This window comes from Falco punctatus (genome assembly GCF_963210335.1).
Source record: "Falco punctatus genome assembly, chromosome: 6".
Lineage (NCBI taxonomy): Eukaryota > Metazoa > Chordata > Aves > Falconiformes > Falconidae > Falco > Falco punctatus.
In genome coordinates, this window is record NC_137585.1 from 68,512,966 (window position 1) to 68,534,747 (window position 21,782).

The 21,782-nt window shown below is 38.1% G+C and overlaps 1 protein-coding gene across 3 annotated transcripts in view; it reads left to right on the forward strand.

The window, feature by feature from the left end:
* Positions 1 to 21,782, forward strand: part of CDC123 (cell division cycle 123) — a 37,843-nt gene that overhangs the window by 3,883 nt on the left and 12,178 nt on the right. For 2 of the 3 annotated variants that reach the window (XM_080391732.1, XM_080391734.1), the window contains exons 4-10: positions 361 to 393; positions 3,907 to 4,002; positions 4,715 to 4,821; positions 12,607 to 12,655; positions 14,299 to 14,374; positions 17,383 to 17,505; positions 21,237 to 21,265. In XM_080391732.1, the coding sequence (XP_080247858.1) occupies positions 361 to 393; positions 3,907 to 4,002; positions 4,715 to 4,821; positions 12,607 to 12,655; positions 14,299 to 14,374; positions 17,383 to 17,505; positions 21,237 to 21,265 (513 nt within the window). Of the gene's footprint in view, positions 1 to 360; positions 394 to 3,906; positions 4,003 to 4,714; positions 4,822 to 12,606; positions 12,656 to 14,298; positions 14,375 to 17,382; positions 17,506 to 17,642; positions 17,840 to 21,236; positions 21,266 to 21,782 lie in introns of those variants that run through there. The other variant, XM_080391733.1, reaches the window with a different exon arrangement.

A 21,782-nucleotide genomic window follows, 5' to 3' on the forward strand; every position in this document is an offset into this window, starting at 1 on the left:
GAAACTAATATATCATGGGTCTAAGGATGGAAGTGCTGGAGCTGGAGACAAGCTTTAGACAGGGAAGACTTTGCTGAGTTCTGAAATGTCCCAAGTTTGTGCTATAAATCACAGTTAAAATATATAGGTGTTGTCTCATACCTATACTTTAGAATAGTACTTCTGCTGAATGTACAGTATTTTTCCTGTCTTGATTTACAGACGTAGTAATTGGAGGGTGGTGGTGTTACGCTACAGAGGAACACCAGGCAGCGATTTGGTCTGTGTGTTGTAGGAAGCTATGTGAATTCTGATGTTCTCATAAATTACAAAGGATGTCTCAGGAAAACAGTAACATTTGATTTGTTCTTCTTTGAACAGTGGTCAGATGATGAGAATACTACAACACTTAAGGTAGGATCCTGTAAAACCTAATGTGAGTTTGTAAGCAGTATCCTTTCTGCAACCTTGTGATATGAACTTTTTGCCAGTTAGAGATACCTGTTGCTGTATTTAACATTTTTCAGACCTTTCTAGACAGATGGCAGTGTAGATGCCTGCAACTTTAAAAAAAGTTTTGCTAGCTTAATTTTATTTAACTAAAAATAAAATGCTTTTCTTCATCCCCAACAATCACACACTTGTTAGACTATAGGAAATGAACTGAAGTATGGCTCTAAATATAGCTGTCTTTCATTTTCACTGCTTTGAATATCTCCCAATTACTTAATCAGACTGGATGCAGAAGAAATGAAGCCCCTGCAGCTCAATTTTCACAGCTCTTTTCTTACACCTGTGCCATTATTTCCTCCCAAATACATTTCTTTCTGTCATCCTTTTTTTTTCTCCTTTTTTTTTTTTTTTTAATTTTTCCTTTTCCTGCCTATGCGTTTCTTGCACTGTGCCTGGCTTAGAGTCGGGATCATGATGGATATGAACCAGGCTTCCTTGATATATTTTTTTACATCTTTTTTGAAACTTGCTATTGCCCTATTGTTGTCAGAGAGTTAACATACTTGTGTCGGTTGTCTGCCATTACTTCAGTCACATCTGCTCCCTAAGCGTTGAATTGTTCACATTGAATTAGGTGCAATTAGCAGCACAACAGTTCTGCTCTGAGCTGTGTGTATGCTAGCACAGAATTCATGGCCTAGATTTTAAAACTAATACATGCCAAATTTGCACATGCTAATAGCTTCAGTCCAAATATCTAAGCGTTGATGAAGTAGATGCTTTAGATTGTAAATTGTTCTGAACAAGGATTTTGGCATCCATCTTACCTTTTGCAGAGCTCACATTAATGTTGCTAAAGAAATCGTATTGGAATTTTGAATCAAGCTTCATTATAGTATACAACACAACAAGGAAATATATAATCAAGAGGTATGATACCCATCAGAAAGGTATAGGCCAAGTGATTTCAGTTTAGCTAGGTGAGCATTGTGTGCTGTGTACGGATTGCAGCTTTAACAGCTAACATTTTACTGGGGCTGGCTGCGATGGGGTTAACTTCCAGCTGTTGCTGAACAATGCTGCATAGCATCAAGGCTTTCTCTTTTCCCAGTCTGCCCCAGCCCCTCCCCAGAGGCTGGGCTAGGGGTAGGCAAGAGAAGGAGAGGGGACAGAGCCAGGGCAGCTGACCCAAATTGTCTTTAAGGGATATTCCATACTGTATAACATCATACTCAGCAATAAAAGCAGGCGTAGAGGAAGAAGAGGGGTGTTTTGGCCTCCAGGGTGGCTCTTGTTAAGAGACTGGTAGGGCTTTGTCTTTTGCCAAACCTGGAACTTTGAAAATGGTTAATAATGAACATGGTTTGTGCCTGCAGCTAGTTCCTACAAAAATACAACTACATTTGGTCAAAGAAAGAGACTCTAAAAGTAGAATTTCACAATGTGCTCTTTACCATCTTGTAAGTTTGGTGGATGATTGCTCTGAAGGCTTCATCTATGGCAAATACGCTTTCTCCACCTGAAAACTAGGGACTGCTCTGAGGTCAGTGAGTAAATGGAAAGCCTTTTGTGCTTTTCAGTGTTGCCTGTTAGCACTTCGTCAGCAATGAAGAGTGAAGAAACCGCTTGTGTGGAATGCAGAAGGGTGGGGAGCTGCATCTGGAGTTACTGCAAGAGATGAGAATGGATCAAATAGCGATGTGGAAGCTGAACAGGGAGACAGTTAGGGAACATAATGTGTAAAGAATAGTGAGACAGACTGGAGGCTGCTGTTCTGCATTCACTGTCAGCCTTGGGCATTCATAGCTTACTAACAGTGAATCCCAGGTTACAATTCTCTGTTGGTTTCTTGGCTCAGGGAGCAGTAAAGTGGGCTGTGCTTGTGATTATTTGGATTTGATGGCATGCCTGAGTCATTAGGTAAACTTATTTCCCTTTTCCCTTTTATATTCTGAAGAATTAAATATAGAATTTTAGAAAATTCTGTGTTTAAAAAAAATGTGCATCAGTATTGATGGTTGCAAAGTCAGGCATTCAGAATTTAGGAAATGTTAGAATCTAGCTTGTTTATGGAGCCTTAGAGCTATGCTCTTGTGTATGTTTCTTCACTTGTATTAATCAAATTACACGATGGGCATTTCCCCAGGGAGGGTTAGTATGTGCTGGTATTACATATATAGTGTGACTCCTGACTTCTGTCAAAACAAGAGGAGATTTGATCAGAATGCAGCGGATGAAGAGGTTTACTTCTTGTGAGAACAATTTCTAGAATTGAGTGAAGCTCTAAAGATAAGAGAAGTGCTTTTTCAGTTTTTCAAGTGTAGTTTCCCATGGAGACTAGATAACATACTAAGGAAAAATTCAGAATGTGTAAAGTTCAGTCTAGGTCACCACGCTACAATGTGAGAGGTTTTTTTTTAAGTGTTTGCATTTGGGAGTCCGCAGAAAGGAGACAGAAAAACATACGAACTTTTTTTGGACACTTGTGTGGCCGTGAGGGCCTTGTAGTTTTAGAGACGGATTAACTTTAGCATAGAAGTTAGCTTTGAGTTGAATTCAAAAGTACTCAGGCAGAAATAATGTTCTTATATACTTTTTGCTGTAAATCCTATTACATGAAAAGTCTTTGACGTATGCCTGAAATCCTTTCATATTATTTTAAAGGTCAGCAGTTTTCCTATTGTACCACATTCAAAGTGGAGTCTATAGCATCCTAAGGAGGCTTTTTCCCCTCTGTTACTTTTCACCTATTTTCCCCTCTTTTGATGCAGTGTATTGTTAAGGAGCTACTTTAAAACCTAATGTAAAGAGCAGATAAGTGAAAGTATTACTAACAACATTTCGTAAAACTAAAGCTTAAATGAGGGCTGTCCCTCATATTGCTTATGAATTGATTAGTTTATTTTTGCTCTCTTACTGTGCTCCTAAATGCAACTAGAGAACTATTACAAAACAGAGCTGATCTCTTTTGTACCTTATAATACTTTGACAGGATGCTACAGTATTTCTATTTTAGATTTTTTAAAGAGATGCTTAATTCTAAATAAGCTATTTTTGAAAGTTTGCTTGTTTTTAAATCTTCTTGGCTCTTATTTGTATACAATAATCTACCATTGGCTATAAAACAACAGGTATGTATTTAAGGTCTATTTGAGTTGTACATTTGCCACCTCTTGAAGCTTTCATGATGAACGTTGTGGAGTTTTGGGTTTTTCCCCTGAAGTTCATGGAGTCTTGCTAGTAATGAAAGTGAGAATTGGAAACACATTTTCAATTTTCTGTGATTGAAAGAATGTCAGAGTTCATTTTTAAGTTATTTATTTCTACAAATGCACTATTTTTGTGGGGTTCTTGTTTCCTGAATTTGGACAAGTTTATTCCTTCTGCAATATGTATTTCAGATAGTGTTTAGAAGATGGCTACACTTCACTACTAAATGTATTAAAACTGATATTTCTGTTGTTCTTTGTTCAGGCACCAGAATTTCCTGAGTTCACAGCTAAAGTTCAAGAAGCAATAAGTTCCTTGGGTGGTAGTGTTTTTCCTAAACTTAACTGGAGCGCACCAAGGGTAAGAATGCTGATTTTCAAAACTTGTAACAGATGTTATCATAAGGATGCTTTTGTTTGTTTTATCTTAATGCATTGAAAAGTAGAAGAGACTAGTGGTTCTGGTGAAGGACGAAGTGGTAAACAAGATACAGTGAAGTATGATACAGCAAATTGTTCTAGTGGGTTAGACCTAGATGGTGCACTTTGGTGAGACTGATGCAAGACAGCACTGGCTTTCTTATGTAAAACTGTGTATCCTTGTCACAGGTAACAGTGTGATGATGGTCACAATCTTCTCATTTAAGATACTGGTTGAAAACTTTGCCTGGGATAAAGATTAAAAACCCCACATTTTTTTTTAAAGAGCAGTGAGCTTCCCTCTGGTTATTTTTAGGTACTCTAGCTACACCTTAAGTGTAGTACACCCAAATGTGTCTGTATCATGTTCTCAAGGGAAACTTGTGTTCAAACAAGCATTCCAAGACAGTGCCTGGAAGCAGTAAGCCGAAAACTTAGTTTTTAAAATTGATTTGTTCTGCTTTCAACAGATTATTTATAAAAAAAGCAGTAACTATTGTGTCTCTTGTAACAGCTAATGAAGTTTTCCTCAAAATAAAAAAAATATTTTCTGCAGGTATTTCAAATGTTGTGTAATATTTAGAAGGATCTGCAGCTCACATTCCTTCCTGTTAGTAAAGCTGTGTTTTTGGATAATCTCCATCTTTGTTTAGGACGCTTACTGGATAGCAATGAACAGCTCTCTGAAATGTAAAGCTCTCAGTGACATCTTTCTCCTCTTCAAGAGTTCAGACTTCATTACTCGTGACCTCACTCAGCCGTAAGTAGATTTCTAGCAGACAATCTTATTGATACCCAGTCAAAAAAGCCACCAACCCTCTGAGGGTAACTTTTCTTTTGAAAGATCTTACTCTTTACTGTACCGCAACAATAAATAGCTGATAGAAGAATACATTTTCATGTTTAGAAGTTGTTCAGGCACAGCAGTATAAGTTTCAGGCACAGTAAAAAGTTAGTTGCTCTTTGAAGCTCCCCCCCCCCCTTCCCCCTTCTCCTTTATCTCCCTCCACTGTGCAAAAATAATTGCCAGGTCCAATTTAGTGCAGAGAATTGCAAGACATGTTGTCTTCATTGTTACTTATTATGAGTGAGTCTCTTCTAGTAAATCAGAATTGTTTACTTGGCTTCAGTCAACAAGAGATGAGCAGCCTCCATTTTATTCTTATATTCTCTTGATTTTAATATGCAAATGAGTGAAAAGCAGAACAGGAGGACATTATATTTAAGTAGCACGTGTGAAATCACGCTATGGACTAAGACCATTTTTATCAAGTTGCTTTCCAGAGCAAGAGAAGTTTTAATTCGGGGTTTCTTTGCCTTCTCACCTCTTTTGGCATTCATTTGTTGCGACCTACTTTATTGTTGCCACTTGTAGTAATACAGCATGAATTTACCATGTCCCTTTCAAAATTTAAAGCTGTTGAAGTTTGTGTGGCTGCCTGGAAGATGCCTGAGACTTCTGCTAACGTATTCCTAGAGCTCTTTCTTAACCCAAGTTCTTGTAGGTCTTGAACAAACACTTCATGAACTGTGACTAAGGTTAATCATTTCAGATAAAATTATAAATATGATGTGCTTGGGGTTTCTTTTATCTGCTCACATGAAGAGAGTACTTAATTGTATAGGAACAGTTTCCTCCCATAGTACCTGCATCTGATTCATGTCACTTATTTCTAAAATACAGCTTTTTTTCTGAAAGAAAACGAAATTGTTGGAATTCAATGTTCTTGTTACTATTATAACTATTATCTTTTTTAGAAAAGCAATATTTCAAAGAAAAAGGGCAATCCATGGCTTGGTATGAGGGATATTGTTATCCAGTAATTATTCAGTGCTTATTTGTATTGCTGGCATATTTGGGAAACTCAGTTGAATGCAGGGCCCTTGTTCTACATGCATTGTAGAGGGTTACCAAGCATAGTAGTCCTGTGTTAATTAGCTTATGACATGATAAGGATTGTCTTGTCTAAAATGTGAAACCAGTTGTGTTAATGCTGTGCAACTGCCTTCTTTTTTTATTCCAGCAACTCTAATAACTCTTTTCCCCCTGTTTGTTGGTACATTAAAAAAATGATAGGTAGCAACATCCTCATCCTTATCTCTGCATTTATGGAGTGCTAGCAACACTCTCAGTCCAATTCTGATGCTAGGTTTTACATTATGTCTAATCTACACCATTGTGAGGTGCAGGGGAAGAGACTGAGAAGGAGGGGTGAAGATGCTGGAGTGAGAAGAGAGTTTGAAAAGTATGCTGGACTAGGGAAGCAGTTGTGAGCATTGAGAATTCTGGGATCACAGAGAATGAAAGAGACGGGGGAGTTGAGAAATCTATAGTGTGCATTTCAGATGTGAGTCAATAGTGATTCTCAGAAGACTTTGGTGCTTTTTTTTTATGGTTTCCTCTAGTGGGAGGCTAGGTGACTTGGCCAGGTGTCTTGAGGATGGTTTTCTCAGAGGGTTGAGCACTAAAATTTGAGTCTTTTGTTGTACCTGCTTTCAGGACTGAGTCTTGTGGATCTGAAAAGAACTGTGACTTGTGAAGGGCTGATACAAATAATACGGGTTTTGTATTGTGCTATCCTCATGTATAAAAAGGTTCAGCAAAAAGCACCCTCCGCTCCTTGGAGAGTTCCTGTCTGGTTACCACTCTCTAATGAGTTTGGGACACAGTCAAGGATTTAGTAAGCACCAGTTGATGTAGAAGATGTGGCAAATCTGTGTCTGTGTTTGGGCTCTTAATTTATGCCGTTTGTGTAGTAGAATGAGTAGGTTTGACCACCTTCACTGAGACTGAAATCAGTGCATTTTCTGTCAGGTTTTATCTCTTCATCAGATAAGGTTGGTGGCATCAGCTATTCACCTTGCTCCTTGCAGACAGCACTGACTTAGTGGTAGAGGCAATGATTACATTCTAGCTCCTACATTGTGAGATTTCACAGCGTGGGTGATAACCTGAACGATCAGTAATTTCACCTGAAGTTCACACCAGACTGAGAACGGTAGTGGCTGAACAGCCTGTAGCCGGCATGTTCTCTTCTACTGATCCTGCTCCGGGAGAATAACCACTAGCTAGAAGGCAACACTCAGATTGCAGTAGTCTGATCCATTTAGATACTTTTTTCCAGTGTGGTAAGACCTCACACCAGCAGATAGCATAGCTTAGCTAGTGGGTGGCAAATAAGCAAACTTTGTGACATGATTGTGGGATCATCACCTAATCTAAAGATTAAATTTAGTTTGAGAAGTATTGTATTTATTTCCCTTCCTATAAAGTCTAATCTAATGTTGGTATAAGTTTGGGTTATGTTTTTTTGTGTTTTTTTTTTTTGTCAGACAACCAAACCAACAGGCTTGGTTGTTTTGGTAAGGTAGAGTTAATGCAGGCAATGCAACCTTCTGGTTTCTGTGAATTTGAGTGGAAGTTGTACTTATGACTAGGGAAATGTGTGTAGTGCGTAAAACCGCTCTGGTCTGTATGTATCTTGTATTTTATGAATATGTTGTACTTGATTAAAGCACATATTGTTGTCCAGTTTGTGCATGGTATTTCTAAATTATTTCTAAGTTATTCGTACAAAACGTCCCCATGCAGACGGTGAAATGATTATTTGCTGAATCAGAATACTAGTCTTCCTTAATTATACTATTGATTAGCTGCCAGTTGCCTAGTCCTTAGCAAGCAGAAATTAAAAATGTAGCTGGCATAAGAACCTGAAGTGCTGAACAGATGAAAACTGGATATGTAATACATACATCCAAATCCCTTGGAAGGGCTACTCAGAGGGAGGATAAATGCACTAGATTTCTACTTCTTTCATTAACACCCAGTACGGCCCAAAATTTTCTTGCCCTGCATAAGTAACACCTGAAATGTTGTGTACTCTTCTTATTTGTTTTATTTTCTGTTCAAAAAATCCGCTTCATGGGTCACAATATGGAAAAGACTTTGCAAATGGCAATTTGAAGATCTGTTCGTAATCCAGCTTTGCCAGCGAAGTGGGACTTAAGGCAAACCACTTTCTTTGCCTCTTCCTTCCTCTCCCATTTCCTATCTGCTTATATCTGATATCGATCTATATACATTATTCAGGTCAGGCAACTGCCCTTGCTGTAGTTCTCAGCTGTCTCAAGTTCCAAGAAAACTTCAGCTAGGCAATACTTCAATACAAACCATTTAAAAATATGGTCTTAATGCAAATAGGCTGAGCGTGACTAGATAAATTTTGACTCTTTTAAATGTTTGGATTCTCTCATTACATTGACACTGTTTGGTTGAAAAGTTCAGAATAATGAGTTAACTTTCCTCCTTGTTAATTTTATACAAATTAACAAAAACTTCAGAGCAATGCAGTTGTTAATGTAGTCAATGTTTCTGCTTCAAAGTAAGCATTGCATTTTACTTAGACGAGTTCACAAAAAAACTTGTGGGTGGTGTGATCATTAACTTTTTGGGGTTTAATGTAGGCTTTCAAAAGCTTAGTGTTGTGAGTATGTGATAAAAAACCAAAATCCCTTTCTAATTGGGATTTCTGTTAAGTGATTAAAAGTCCTCATTTGAACAAAAATCTTGTCAAAGCCGTGTTGAGTGCATTGGTTTAGAACAGTTTTCTTCCTTATTGTTAAGAATGTGTGGGCTACATTTTATTAAGACATGACTGCCCACACTGAGACTGGTATAAATATTAGCAGTAGTTCTAATTATATGATAATGCCCTTTCAGTTATAAGATAAGCTTGTGGTTATGTCATGCTCGTTAATAAACCTTGGAAGTTTTGTCAGACTTCAGAGACTGCTGCTGTTCCGTAGAGCAATACTGGAAGTTCTAGATCTGCAGATGCTACCATTGGGATGTTGAATGCTAGAAGTGTTACTATTTTTCCAGTTGTTTACTAATCACAACCATAGAGGTGAAATAAGAACTCCTGTAAGTTCAACCTTGTTGAAAAGCAACCTAATGCAGAGCACGTCTTTTGCGGGGATTGCCCTTTGACTTATTATAGAGGGGCAGTATGAGTCACATCCAAGAAGGATGTTTCTGAAGTGCATTTAAGAGTTGTAAATTGACTCTCAGTATTTTGTTGGACCAGCTGGTGCTACAGACCTGTTCCTTCCAGAAGTTCATTCCTGAAAACTTTGAGAAGCTGGTTAAGACAGGTGAAGTAAAGAGTCTAAAAGTAGCCACTCAACCCTGCTTAAGCCCAGGAAACAAAGCAAAGGAACCATCTATGCCACATTTAGTCGGTAAGAAATACCTACTAGGTTAATGGAGCAGGTGAAACAACTCCCACTGGGCCAGGGAAAGGTTTCCAAATGTATTAATGTGCGAGATAAAAAGAAACATGAGGGGTGATGCAATTTTTTAAAATTTATTCCGTTATTTATAAGAGGGCTAGGTTAAAATTTTAAGCACCTGTTTCTGAGAACAGTTGAGAGAGCCTGCTTTTGAATGAGTATTCAGTCGGTGAGGCTCCTAAGCACATTGTTTAACTTTAAAACCTAGCAGATGTTTCAGTCCTTTTTCGTTTTAAGCTAGCATTCTGGCTACATTTTTGGTACCAGACTTAATGCTTCTAAATACTGAATTGAAAATTATAAAGACATTATAGTTTTTCTGAGATATGGAGGAATAACAGCCTGTGTTCTCCTGATAGAACATAGGAGGCAGCGTTGGCTCATAAAGCTGTGACTTGGCACTCAGGATACCTTTCTGCGAGAATGGTAGCTGTTGGTTTAGAGTTTAGACTTCAGTATAACCTCTTCCCAGCTAGGCAGTCCTACATGATAGGATGTGGAAAATGAGGCCTTTGATGATTACTTTTTTTTTTTTCCTTGAGGTTTTACTTGCATACCCTTTTTCCTAGCAATTTGCAATTTATTATTAATTCCTAGCAATCCTCTTTTGAATAGTGTTTGAGTTTCTTATTTCTTTTAGTCCTTAAAGTTCCAGCAAGGTTCAGTATTCAAGAAATAAAAATGGAGTTCAAAGGTTGTTAGAAGGTTCTCCTTCATTTTTTATTTATTTATTAAGGTTTTAAAATAAACTATGAGGTAATAGCATGGGAACTGTCAGGTACAGAATAACTTCTATGGTTTTCATTATATTCATAATAGTTTATTATCCACAGAATAATCTGTGATGTGCAAATGAGTTCATGGCTCTTTTAGCAGGATAACTACTGGAGGTCTTACAAACCTTCTTAAATTGCTGTTCTCAGTGTTGAAAACAGAACCACATAGTGGCTTCATGTAGTGTGTCCTGTTGTCAAGTGTATGCATTTGGAGATTAACAGCTGCTACACAGAAGAAGACCTTGATCCTTATGTTCTTGACATCTAAGTATAAATATGTAAGCAAGCTGTTGAGGACAGCACAAGGCCTATAAGCAACTTGACCACAGCACAAGGCCTATAAGCAACAGAGTTTAATTCTGTCACCCTTAGTACAAAATGACAATTTTCAAAGGTTTCAGAAAAGTGAGCCCAGAAATATCTCAGTTTTAGATTCCTGAAGTCTTTCTGATTGTTCTTTCAGGTATCTCCAAACCTGAATAGTATGCAGGTTGAAGAAACCCGGTGTAGCCTTCTGCCTCTGGCCATGTGTAATAGATGAATTCAGCTGGGTCTAAACAATGAATGCTACAATAAGTTGGTAAAAAAAAATAAAATTGCAACTGCCTCAAGTTGCCCAATATTTACCCTCCAGAAAGGGGTGGTAGTAATGTCCTATTGTCGAAAAAAGTCTCATTGTACTATTTAGAAGAAAACTGAAACTACAAAAACCTGAGTTTATTTTCTTTTGCTGTGTTCTCCCATTTTCCCCCTCATTTGTACTCAGTCCTGTGTCATTAAGACTTAAGAAAAATAATATTACTGCATCCTGCAGTATTTTTATCAATATTCATAATTTTGCCTGTTTGCTTGATTTGACAGCAATACCTGAGCGCTCTGTGTGGCTTGGGATGGCACCCAAGGATTTAATTTTCTGACTTATAAGGAAAGAGGAAGTATTTTTCCCCACATAGCTCTTGCCCAAAATATTTGAAGGTTGAGCAGGGGATAATTTTGGTTGTTTGTGACTGTTTTTTGACTGCTGGAAAAGACTGCATGTTACTGGAATGAAGCAGGTACCCCGACCTCAGATACGGAACTCTGTGAGATGTAACACAGGTCCTAGTGTGCAGGGACTGTAAAACTCTGTGTGCTGGACTTCAGCTACCTTTATATAAATAGTTTATGATTGGTTTTGTGTGTGTGGGATATTTTCTTGAGCATGGTAGGCATATATGCTAGTGAGGGAGGAATTTTGAGTTTAGCTAAACTGCGAGCTCTCATGAGTTTGTTTCTGTTGCCTTGACAGATCTTAAATTGTGGGGAATATAAATTGTAGTTGAAGGATGTTATCTGTTTACATGGGCTTATAGATATATATGATCTGTTTGATTACAGTACTTTTGGAAAGCATGCCTGCTACTGCCCTTCTTTTCTGCATGTAGTGGACATTAAAGTCTAAAATGTGTGAAACATATTTCTGCTGGCAGTATACTGAATGAACTCTTATGATAGCTCTTCAAACTGAAGGGTGGGCAGCCATGTCTTACAAATGCAATGCTTACGTTAAAGATGTTATAGACTTTTGGATTGCTTAACAGAGTTCAGTGCCAAAGGGAGGCGGTATAAATGTTTCCATTTAAGACTGTTGCTCAGCAGTGGCCCTTTACATGGTTCTGTTCATCAAAGTAGTTTGTTGCCAATAAGGTTAGGGAGTACACTTGGAAGGAAAATGTTCTTTTGCTAGTTCCCTATGAAAGTTACAGGATTTATGGCGAGGTTTGCTGTAAACTGATAAAAGTTGGCTTGGGTCTAACTGACTCCATTCTTGATAGTTCCTGAAAGGTGACACCCAGTCAGCTACTCACAAGGGACAAAACCTTGACATCTGCTTGCAGTTATAGAAATAGTTGTATTTATTCCCACTCTCAAGAAATTTGTAGTAGTATTTTTTAAGGCTCTTAATTTAGAAGGATACTGTGCTGTGGAATCAGAAGTGCTGAGTGGTGCTGGTTTGCATCCCTTATTCATGGAAATGAACTGCTGTAAGGCACGATGATACGTCTCTGTTGTGTGGTTTAGGAAGTTAAACATTAACAGTACCAGCGAAAACGTGATGCAATGGAACTAGATTAGATTGCTCAAGTTTCTTCTTTGAGAATCCAGTTATGCTAACATAACACTAAAGAGGAAAGGAACATAATTTTTGATTCAAACAGAAAAAAAACTCAATAATGAATAAACAGATAAACAGTCATGTTTTAGCTACATCCCTGTCCAAATTGAAGTGCTTCCAAGTTACAGAAAAAAAATTTCTCCCCCCCCCCAGTCATTGTCAAAAGGAGTTTTTTTATTGATTTATCAAATTTACTTGGTTTGTATGTCTTGGAGATAATTTAACAGGTTTTTGTGATTCACAGTTTGGGGTTATTTTTCTCACTGTGGCTAAAATCTTACATGTAAAAGCGGGTTTTGATGTTTGTACCTTACTTTTCCAGATTTATTCACTGTAGTGATGATTCCCCTGATCCTTCTTTGGACTATGAGGTAGGACACTTTGCATGATTTCTAGGCAATTTAAATGAATTGCTTACAGGCAGATTGCCATTTGTGCTTGGGTATGTGCCCATAAAATTTGTTCTGTTTAATTGTGTTCCTTGGGCAGCGTGGGGACGTCTGGTTAAGCATTACAGGTCATAAGGAGTTCAAGTTCATTTAATTACAGATCAGATGAGGTAAAGATCAGACTTTTGAAGCTTCCTTGTGATTTCCTCTCATGTCTGTCAGATTTGGCCAAGAAGGACAAGTTGAACAGCTGAAAGTCATATCTTCTTGACAGCATGCTGCTTGTGAATATCACAACTGAGGTTACTAAGAGAGAGAAGCTAGCTGTAGTGGCTGGGGACATCCTGAAGTGGTCTATCATATCTTGTTTAATACGCTTGTTAACAGACTAAAATGTTAAACTAGTGATGTAGAAATTAGCAATGTTTCAAACTGTTCATGTGGTGCTATTGCTTTTGTGATAGCATGTGGTCATTTCTCTAATAATAGTTTTTATGTAAATATAGCATTTGTCATCATTCTGTGGGCTTGAAGGGCTTTGGAAAAGTGAATGAACCCTGTTGTTTTTAATGTACTATCTAGTGTGCTTTAAAGGTGACAGACATCTAAAAGTTAGAACAAAATGTTTCATGTTTACACGGTAGTTAGGAATGTCATCTTTGATTACTGAGATTTTTCGACTTCAGTTGATAGGTGTTGGGAGTTTCCAGTATCCAGTAGCAGCAACTGAGGCCTTTAAAATAGTGTGGATCCATTTGAATACTTCAGCTTAGGAATGCAGAAACTTGAAAAAGTGCCAGAGATATGCTTCAATTACCAGGCAATCTGTCCTATTGACTATTATAGTTTGGTTACTATTTCTATCCCATGTCCTTATTTTAACTGGTTTGCGCCTTCAAAGGCGTCACAGCATTCTGCTTGGGTGTATACCAGAATAGAGGTTGATTTGGTTAAATTTAATTCTGCTCATCAGCTCTTTTGACTAGGAAGCAACTTTCTGCCAATTCCATGAGAGATTTGTAATGTACAGCAGGGTTTTTGGTGTTCATGCTTTATCATTAATGTAACTTTGAAGTTATTTCATTAATAATTTCGCAGTTATAAATGCCGTACAAAGTGGAAGAGCATAAGATAAAGGTGGGAGGGGGCCTCAGGAGGTCTATAGTCCATTCTCATGCTCAAAGGTGGGTAAGCGATGAGATCAAATTGGGTCACTTTGGTGTTATATCAAATCTGGTCTGAAAATCTCAGTGGATGGAAGCTGCACAGCCTCTGTGAGTGAGCTGTTCCAACGCTTGATGGTCCTCATGGTGAAAAAGTTTCTTCTTATGTCCATTCTGAACCTTTCTGCTTTAAACTGGTTTGGACTAGGTGGTCTTTAAAGGTGCCTTCCAACCAAAAATATTGTGTGATTCTGTGAAGCTAACATTAAGTCTAGTCGCTTTGAAGCATTTGCCAATTATATGAACTGCAGGTTAAGATTGTTTTTTCTTACATCAGGAATAACTTCAGAGGTCATCTTATCATTACAGCAGAACTGTAGATCTAGAAGGTATACCTATTGACAAAAAGTTAACCTGTTACCTTTCTGAAACAATACTTTGTCACTTCTTTTTCCTCTGTAGCTTGTTCTTCGCAAATGGTGTGAACTAATCCCTGGTGCAGAATTCAGATGCTTTGTCAAGGAAAACAAGCTTATAGGTAAGGGTTTTCTTAAAGATAAAATTATTAGGTGACGTTCTGAGGATTTTCTCGTGATTCCTTGAATCAGAGCTAAATCTGAAGACGGTTCTTTCTTACCTTAACCTCATTTCTGGAATTAATGTTTTCTTCTTCCTTCTGTTATTTAGAATGCTGTATGCCACACTTCTCTTTCCACTGTATTTGAAAGCATGATAGCATGCTCAATATTACAGTGGATATACTCTTAAGTTTCTGAATTAGCAATTAGAATTCACCCAAAGGCTGTTTTTTGAGTGATTTTTTTTTATATTCAGGAGCGATTGCATCATCTCCAACTTGCAGAATCAATACAGAGGTAGTTGGGTGTTATGTTGATAAATGTGACCACATGTGGATATCATATGCAGAAAGTGGGATGTCGTAACATGTCCATGGATGTATGAGGTGTCTGAGTTCATATTGTATTCAGTGTAGCTTAGTCAGAAAACCTATTGATTTGTTACTCTGGTTCAGAATCCTAAGTGTAAAATGTTTCAGGTGGCACTGAACATCTAGGGCATCCACAGTATGCAAAGAGCTAGTGGGTGCATCAGGAGACCTGTGACAGCTGGAGAACGGGCAGATTGTGCTAGAGCATGTATTTTAGGCAGCTCTAGGGCAAATTTAGCTGAATTACACTCCTCTGGTCATACTGACTATTCTCTGCTGACTATAACAGGAACTTAGACATCTAGTGCACATACAAGTGTTTTAATTGAGGCGTTTAATTTCAGGCTAAATACTATTCTGGAGTTTGAATTCAATTTTGGTCTGGTTTACCATGGAATTTTTAAAGATAAACAGAGGTGTAAGTAGAACAGGACTGGTGCACATTTGTCCATAACAAGATTGAATAATTCCACCTAAACTCTTCTAACAAGGAAATGTTACAGCAGTGACGTAGCAGAGCTCTAATCCAGACTTTATAGGAAATAAGATGATTTTTAAAAAAAAAATAAACCAGAGTTTGCTCATTTTGTCTGTCTCATATCTTTGTATTCACAAGCACCAAGATGCATATATACAAATGGTCTGTCCACAATTCCTTGTGGTGATATGGAAGGGAAGGGACATTAGCTAGCTAGTCCTCAGTTTCTCCTGACTTCTTCTCAGCATGATGACTATGTGCTTGGCTTGCATGTGCCTTTTTGTACCTGTTAGGAGCTGTCAGCAATCTGTTGCTCCATCCTGTCCCACCTCTGTGAATCATTAGGAATGTACCCTGTTCTTTATTTCCTGATCTGGATGTCCTATGGAGCTGCACATAGACATTTTGGGATGTGCTAATCTAGGTGCTGTCAACACATACCATTTGCATAGCCCTTTTATTTGGCTGTTCCTTCTGGTGCTTCTACGCTCATCTTGCCGTTCTCTCTCCGTTCATGTGAATTGCAGGGTTTGTTGGAGTTCTCTGTAGCAGAGTTTATCTTGCTGGTAGCAGAGATTCTCCATTAAGTTGGTATTGCTTAACAGCTACCAAAATAGCTTTTTGAAGGGGGAAGAGCTGAATCCTATCCTGTTATGTGCTGCTGGAACACCACAACTGCCCGATATATGCATCACCACAATAACCTCTAAAACATTTGAATGTAGATCTATTATAGAATATATATAGTGATACTTACTTTCAAATACCTCAAAGCGTTTGTATGCTGGCTAATTAAACGCTGTACATTTCATTACTAGGTTTTAAACCTAGTAGATCTACCACTATGAGTTTTTTTTAGCTAGCACTCAAGCTCTGTTTCTGGAGACTGTTGCAAGATTTTTCACAATATGTTCCCATGCTCTTAAAATTAATAAGCCTGTCAGTCAAACCAAAGAGTGATACTTGCACAGTGAAGTGAATTTTCCAGTTACATGTCTGCATCCCCTGAGATGCTACTGTCTCTTGATTTTTGTTCTTAGATCTGATTTAAGCTTTGCAGTGGTATTAATAATTCACAGTTCCACTGACATCATAAACTTTATATGAACTTATATGAACTTTATTGAAGAGCACATCTTTGGAGGAAGTCAGCATTGTCTTACAGTAAAACTTTAATCTCTTGAGTTTTGTATATGGTTAAAAAAGCAAACTGCCATCATTGATACATCTTTTTGGGGGTTCTGGCTTTTTCTTTACCTGAGTAGCATGAGTTACTCATTCTGCAATGATGGGGCATGTCTTGGCTTGACATTTGTCCAGGAGGGTTTTGCAGTGGCTTATGTTGACACATCCTGTATGAGAACTTCTGTCACTTCAGATGCATGCAAGAATGTAATCCTGTTGATGTCAACTTTAAACTGTTGTCTTGTAGACAAATAAATGTCTGAAATGAAGAGCTTGTGATGTAGCTGGGATGGTTTATCTAATGTCAGATAGGCAAGAAAGCCTTCAGAGGGGCAAATGGGAGAAATATGGTACTAGACTGCATGCCATCTCATTGATTTTAGGATTTAAGGTTTTACCTGTAGTGTCTTATCAAACAGATATGTGTTTTTCCATGCTTAAAAAAAAAGTGGTTAAATAAGAATCTTTATGGTACACTAGGATCTATCATTTTTGCTGATGTGCAAGCTTAGTGTCTGTCCCTTTCATTTCATGGTTCCAAATTCTGGTCCCTGGATCTGATGTGCAGAACAGAAAAGGTTTCTGACCAGAGTAACCAGAGGGAATAAAAGTGACAGGAAAAGACAGGAATTGGAAACTTAAATACAGGCAGAGGTTCCTACTGAAATTCACTTAAAAATAGTCAAAGTGTGTACATATAAAATGAGGTTCACAAAATGCAGGGCGGAACTGTTCAAGGAAAAGATTTCTAATTTAAGTTCTTTAAATATAAGGGAATAAAGCCAAACAGTAAGTCACTAGTAATGGTTGAAACTTGGGGGAACCCCATCTTCTGAAATATAATTTATGACGTGCATGTCTGATAACTGCATTTTGCCTGGTTGGGTTTTTTGCATGCCTAAAGCTCTTTATAATCAGCTGAAATTATTGACAGGTATATCACAGAGGGACTACACTCAATACTATGATCATATCTCCAAGCAACATGAGGACATCTGTAGATCAATACAGGAGTTTTTCAAGAAACAGATACAGTACAAATTCTTGGATGAAGACTGTAAGTATCTTAAAGCTTCAGTTAGCAAGGGGAGGATGGGGGAGGGAAAGAGGATGTTTATGAATGTTTTAAAATATTTATTGCATGCATAGTTGCAAAGACATAAAAACAGAAATGAAGAGTCTACCTCTCTGAAGTTCTTTTGCAGGGTATTGAAAGGGCTTGCAAGGGCAAACTCCATGGAAATGAGACCTGGCCTCCTGCCCCCTTGCTGTTGCTAAGCCAGGCTCGTTTCCTCTACAGTGCACTGAGTTGCAATGTGCTAAATCCCAATTTACTGCTGGACATCACTGTTAAAATGGGTACTTCTCAATAAATGATGGCATCCCCAATATTTTAAGTGTGAGGTTATGCATCTCTGTCTTCACAGCTATTGCTTTCACAGGGCTTGGTTCTTTTGAACTTGGGGAAGTCTTACAGCTCTTGTGGCTAGAGCATGCAGAGCAGTGTAGTTTTTGAATGACTATAAAACTGGCAACAAAAAAACCCTGAAGGAATAAGCTGGAGCTTTTCAGGAAAACACAATAAATGAGTGAAAGATCCCTTCAGAAGGCCTAATGGCTGCTGCTTCTTTTTTTTTTTTTTTTAAACTTTTTACCCTTATACTTGTTTTTAATTAAGAAAAATTCTAAACCTGAGAAGTGAGGTAGGAAATGCTTAACAAAAGATATTCAGGAGTAAGAATACTTGTTTATAAAGATGTTGTCAGATATTTTCTGCTAAATTATTGATGTATTTCTTGAAAAAAGGATTTATAAGTTTCTTTTCAAGAAGTTATAAATTCTTCTAGAATATGGATGCACAGCAGTTTAGCTGCTAAGACTAGAATAAAAGCCACAGTATTTGGTACACCTAAGCAGCCCAAATGAATTGTCTTGTTCTTTAAATGCAGAGTCCTTTGCAAATTTCATTGGAAATAGTTTCATGCCATGGTTTAGTAAGAATTGAATCGTGTTCCTTGTGATGGGTGATCAGTAGTGGTGAAAAATACGATGAAGAGATTTAAATTGGGTCTGGCGGGGACCAAACCTCAGTTTAGTAAAATATATAAATATAAGAATTGTCTGGCAGTTGTATTGTCTTCTATAAAGCTTTGAAAACTCAAACTTTAGTTGAGTTTTGAACATGATTAATCATTTTGCTGAGCCACCAGAGCAACCAAATAGATCGGTCCTGTCTGACTTTCTGAAAAAGATGCCTTCTATGCCAGTCTCAGTTATATTAAAATTCTTAATAATGTGATGTAGCAGGATTACTTTATTTCAGTCCAGAGAAGCTCTCAAGGACCACGGCTTGGAGAAGACTAGTCATCTGGAAGTCAGTATACTAATTTAATAGGTCCATAGCCCTAATGTTTTGAAGTAAGATCAGTCATATAGATCTGACATTCTGATTACTGTCTTTTAATTTTCCTCTGTGTTCCAACATAATTTTAGCTGGTATGTAATCAACTGATAGATAAGAATTCAGGGCATTATTTTTGGAAACTGATGCCTAGATTTAGGCAGTGAAACTGCTGTCTGGGGAACTGAAAGGTCTGAAGTGTCATCTTATGTAAAGGACATAAAACTATGCCATCTGAGTTACCTTCTGGGAAGAGGTTTCAGGGTGACCTTCTGGGATGAAGGTTTGTTAACCTTTTCTTCTTCGGCACTAAATGAAGGTGACTTGTCCATTTGCAGAGAAATGCCATGCAGAAAAGGTTTTCTGGTGGTTTTGGGGGGATTTTTTGTGGGTTTTTTTGGTTTGTTTTTTCACCACCTTTCATTCATCCCCCATCATATCCTTTGATCCACTGTCTGGTAGCATATGTATTGTTAACAATAAAAATCTGGATTTGCTTGTTTGTTTGCTTTTAAAGGGAAAGGTATTACAGCTTTTTTTCCTGAGTTCTTGTTTTGTTGGGGATTTTCATGCTGTTTGCTCTGCTTTTTCCAGTTGGTCTGGTAGCATCTCCAGATGGAAGAGTTGAGTCAGAGCAGCTGAAGCATTGCAGAGTCAGAGCAGTAGGATAACAGATGGGTGAATGCTTTATAAATACTTCTAAATGATGTTAGAACCTTCTAAATACCTTTCATAAGAGCCCAGTAAGAACACTGTTCTGGAGGTGTTGATACCGTGGAGCTGAGCTTTGGTTTAGTCTCCATTTTGAGCAATTGCTGGTAGCTTTACTACAGTCTTTCTGGCACACAACACTCCTGCTCTGAGGTTGTCCCTAAAAAGAGGTAACAATTCATGTTTTCTTTTCTGTGCAATGTTTGTGAGTGTCCCAAACTACTCACCATTGTGCAGTCAGTCTTAACAGGGATGTAAATCCCACTAAATGCTGTTAGCCTCAGTGATTGCCATAGGCTTGCTTTAAGCTGACAGATGTCATTTTATTGTGAAGCTCAGATGCAAGTTTTCCATTAATGGAACATGACTAATAAGAGTACATGGTACAGGCAACAAGTTCAGTTGAACGGCTGTAGAAGAAATGCAGGATTGCTGTACTACTTGTGTTGACAGTTTCCTTCGTCACTGAGGGCTTGTCTTCTTGAGACGCAGTTCTGGACAGACATTTCAAATTGACGTAACTGAGCTTGTGCAAAAAGCTGGGTGGATTTTTAGGCTGTATGTATGGTCAGAATTTGTTACGTGACTGGCTTTGGCACTGTTGAGTTGTGGTTTTTTGCCCTTTGCTCAGCCAACTTCACATGAAATGTTAGATTAAGCTGCTGAGTAGCTTTACATGCATGGATGCGATCAGTCATCATCCCTGTTACTGATGGGCAGCTTCCTGTGTAGTTGCTGAGGCTCAAGTGTTCTTCAGTCATATCCTGAGTTTAGTTTATCCTGCATGTATTGGGAAATCTCTTGGCTGAAGTATTCCCTTCCTTGTTAGTGAAGGAAGTGACAATACAGTGTTTGTCGGAGGTTTTTCTAAATCTGGCACTTTTTTCTTTCTTTCTGCTAAACTGGTACAACTTCTGTGTGTAGTCATGCCTGAATGCCTGTCGATTTCCCTGGCTGTATAGAAAGACAAAGACTTGTTTAACCATACAGAACAGAAGCTAGTAGAAAGATGCATGTACAAAGATTCACGCTTAATTAAGTCAAAGGGAGGGACGACAAGGGGGCTACCCAAGGCACCTTTGCGTCAATCACAGCGTAGCAAAGGTTCTGTTGGAAAGAGTTGTCAGTAATGGGTAGGTGTGCTGTATTTGCTCTAGGTTACATTAAACACAGCCATTTCACTGCCACCTCTTCTCAGCACACCCACAGACCCCTTTGTTCCTACAACCTGTTTGGCTTGTTATCTGCTGAAGTCCTAATCTCTGTCAAGTAGGAGCTTTCTCTTATTAAATGTTCACGCAATGTCTAGCACAGTGGAGTCTTTGATCCTTCCTTAAAATTTCTCCGTTCTGCTGTAAACCAAAGAGCAGTAATGTCAAAGATAAGCTTCTCTCTGGACTAAGAGTTTACCAAATGTCCTCCATGGGGGGAAAAAAATCAACAGAAGAAACTAGTGTTACATGGAGAAACCCAGCAGTCAATCTTTCAGTGCATTAATAGTAGTTCTTGAAGTGTTTCAACTCCCCCTTGGAAATGAACCTAATTCTGGCTTGTAGTTCTTTGGACATACTGACTTTGCAGATTGTGCTGTGTACACAAGTATCTATTCAGATTTAGACAACGTGTGTGAAATTATATGTCTTTTAAGATTAACATATTTTTTTTCTCCTTTTCAGTTGTTTTTGATGTGTACAGAGACAGCAGGGTAAGTGGATGATAGGTTGTATAGAATTGCTTATTCTGTGGAAACTCTTCTTGAAATGATACAGAGATGGACCAAATAATAGTTTCATCTTCCTAGATGTGGTCCTAGCAGGGGAAAAAAAAAAAAAAAAAAGGAAAAAACCCCACCCAACTCACTTGATGTTATTCTGTTTTCTAGGTCTTTTTCTATGTTAGAGACTGTCTACAGTAGGAGAATAATAGGATTAGAGGTGTAAATATGTCTGTGCCAGTCATGTAATTATTTAGTAGTCTGTCTTAAAGCACGTAACTTTGGCTTCAGCTGCAATTCTGTCAGTTCTGTGAATCTATTCGAGGCAATTTAATTTTCATTATGACATGGAGAGTCTTTGCTGAATAATTTAGAATAGCATAGACTGTTTCATTTGGAAGGGACATAGGACAGTCCTCTAGTCCAACTGCCTGACCAGTTCAGTTTGCTGACCAAAAAATTAAAGCGTGTTAAGGGCATTGTCTGAATGTCTCTTAAACATTGACAA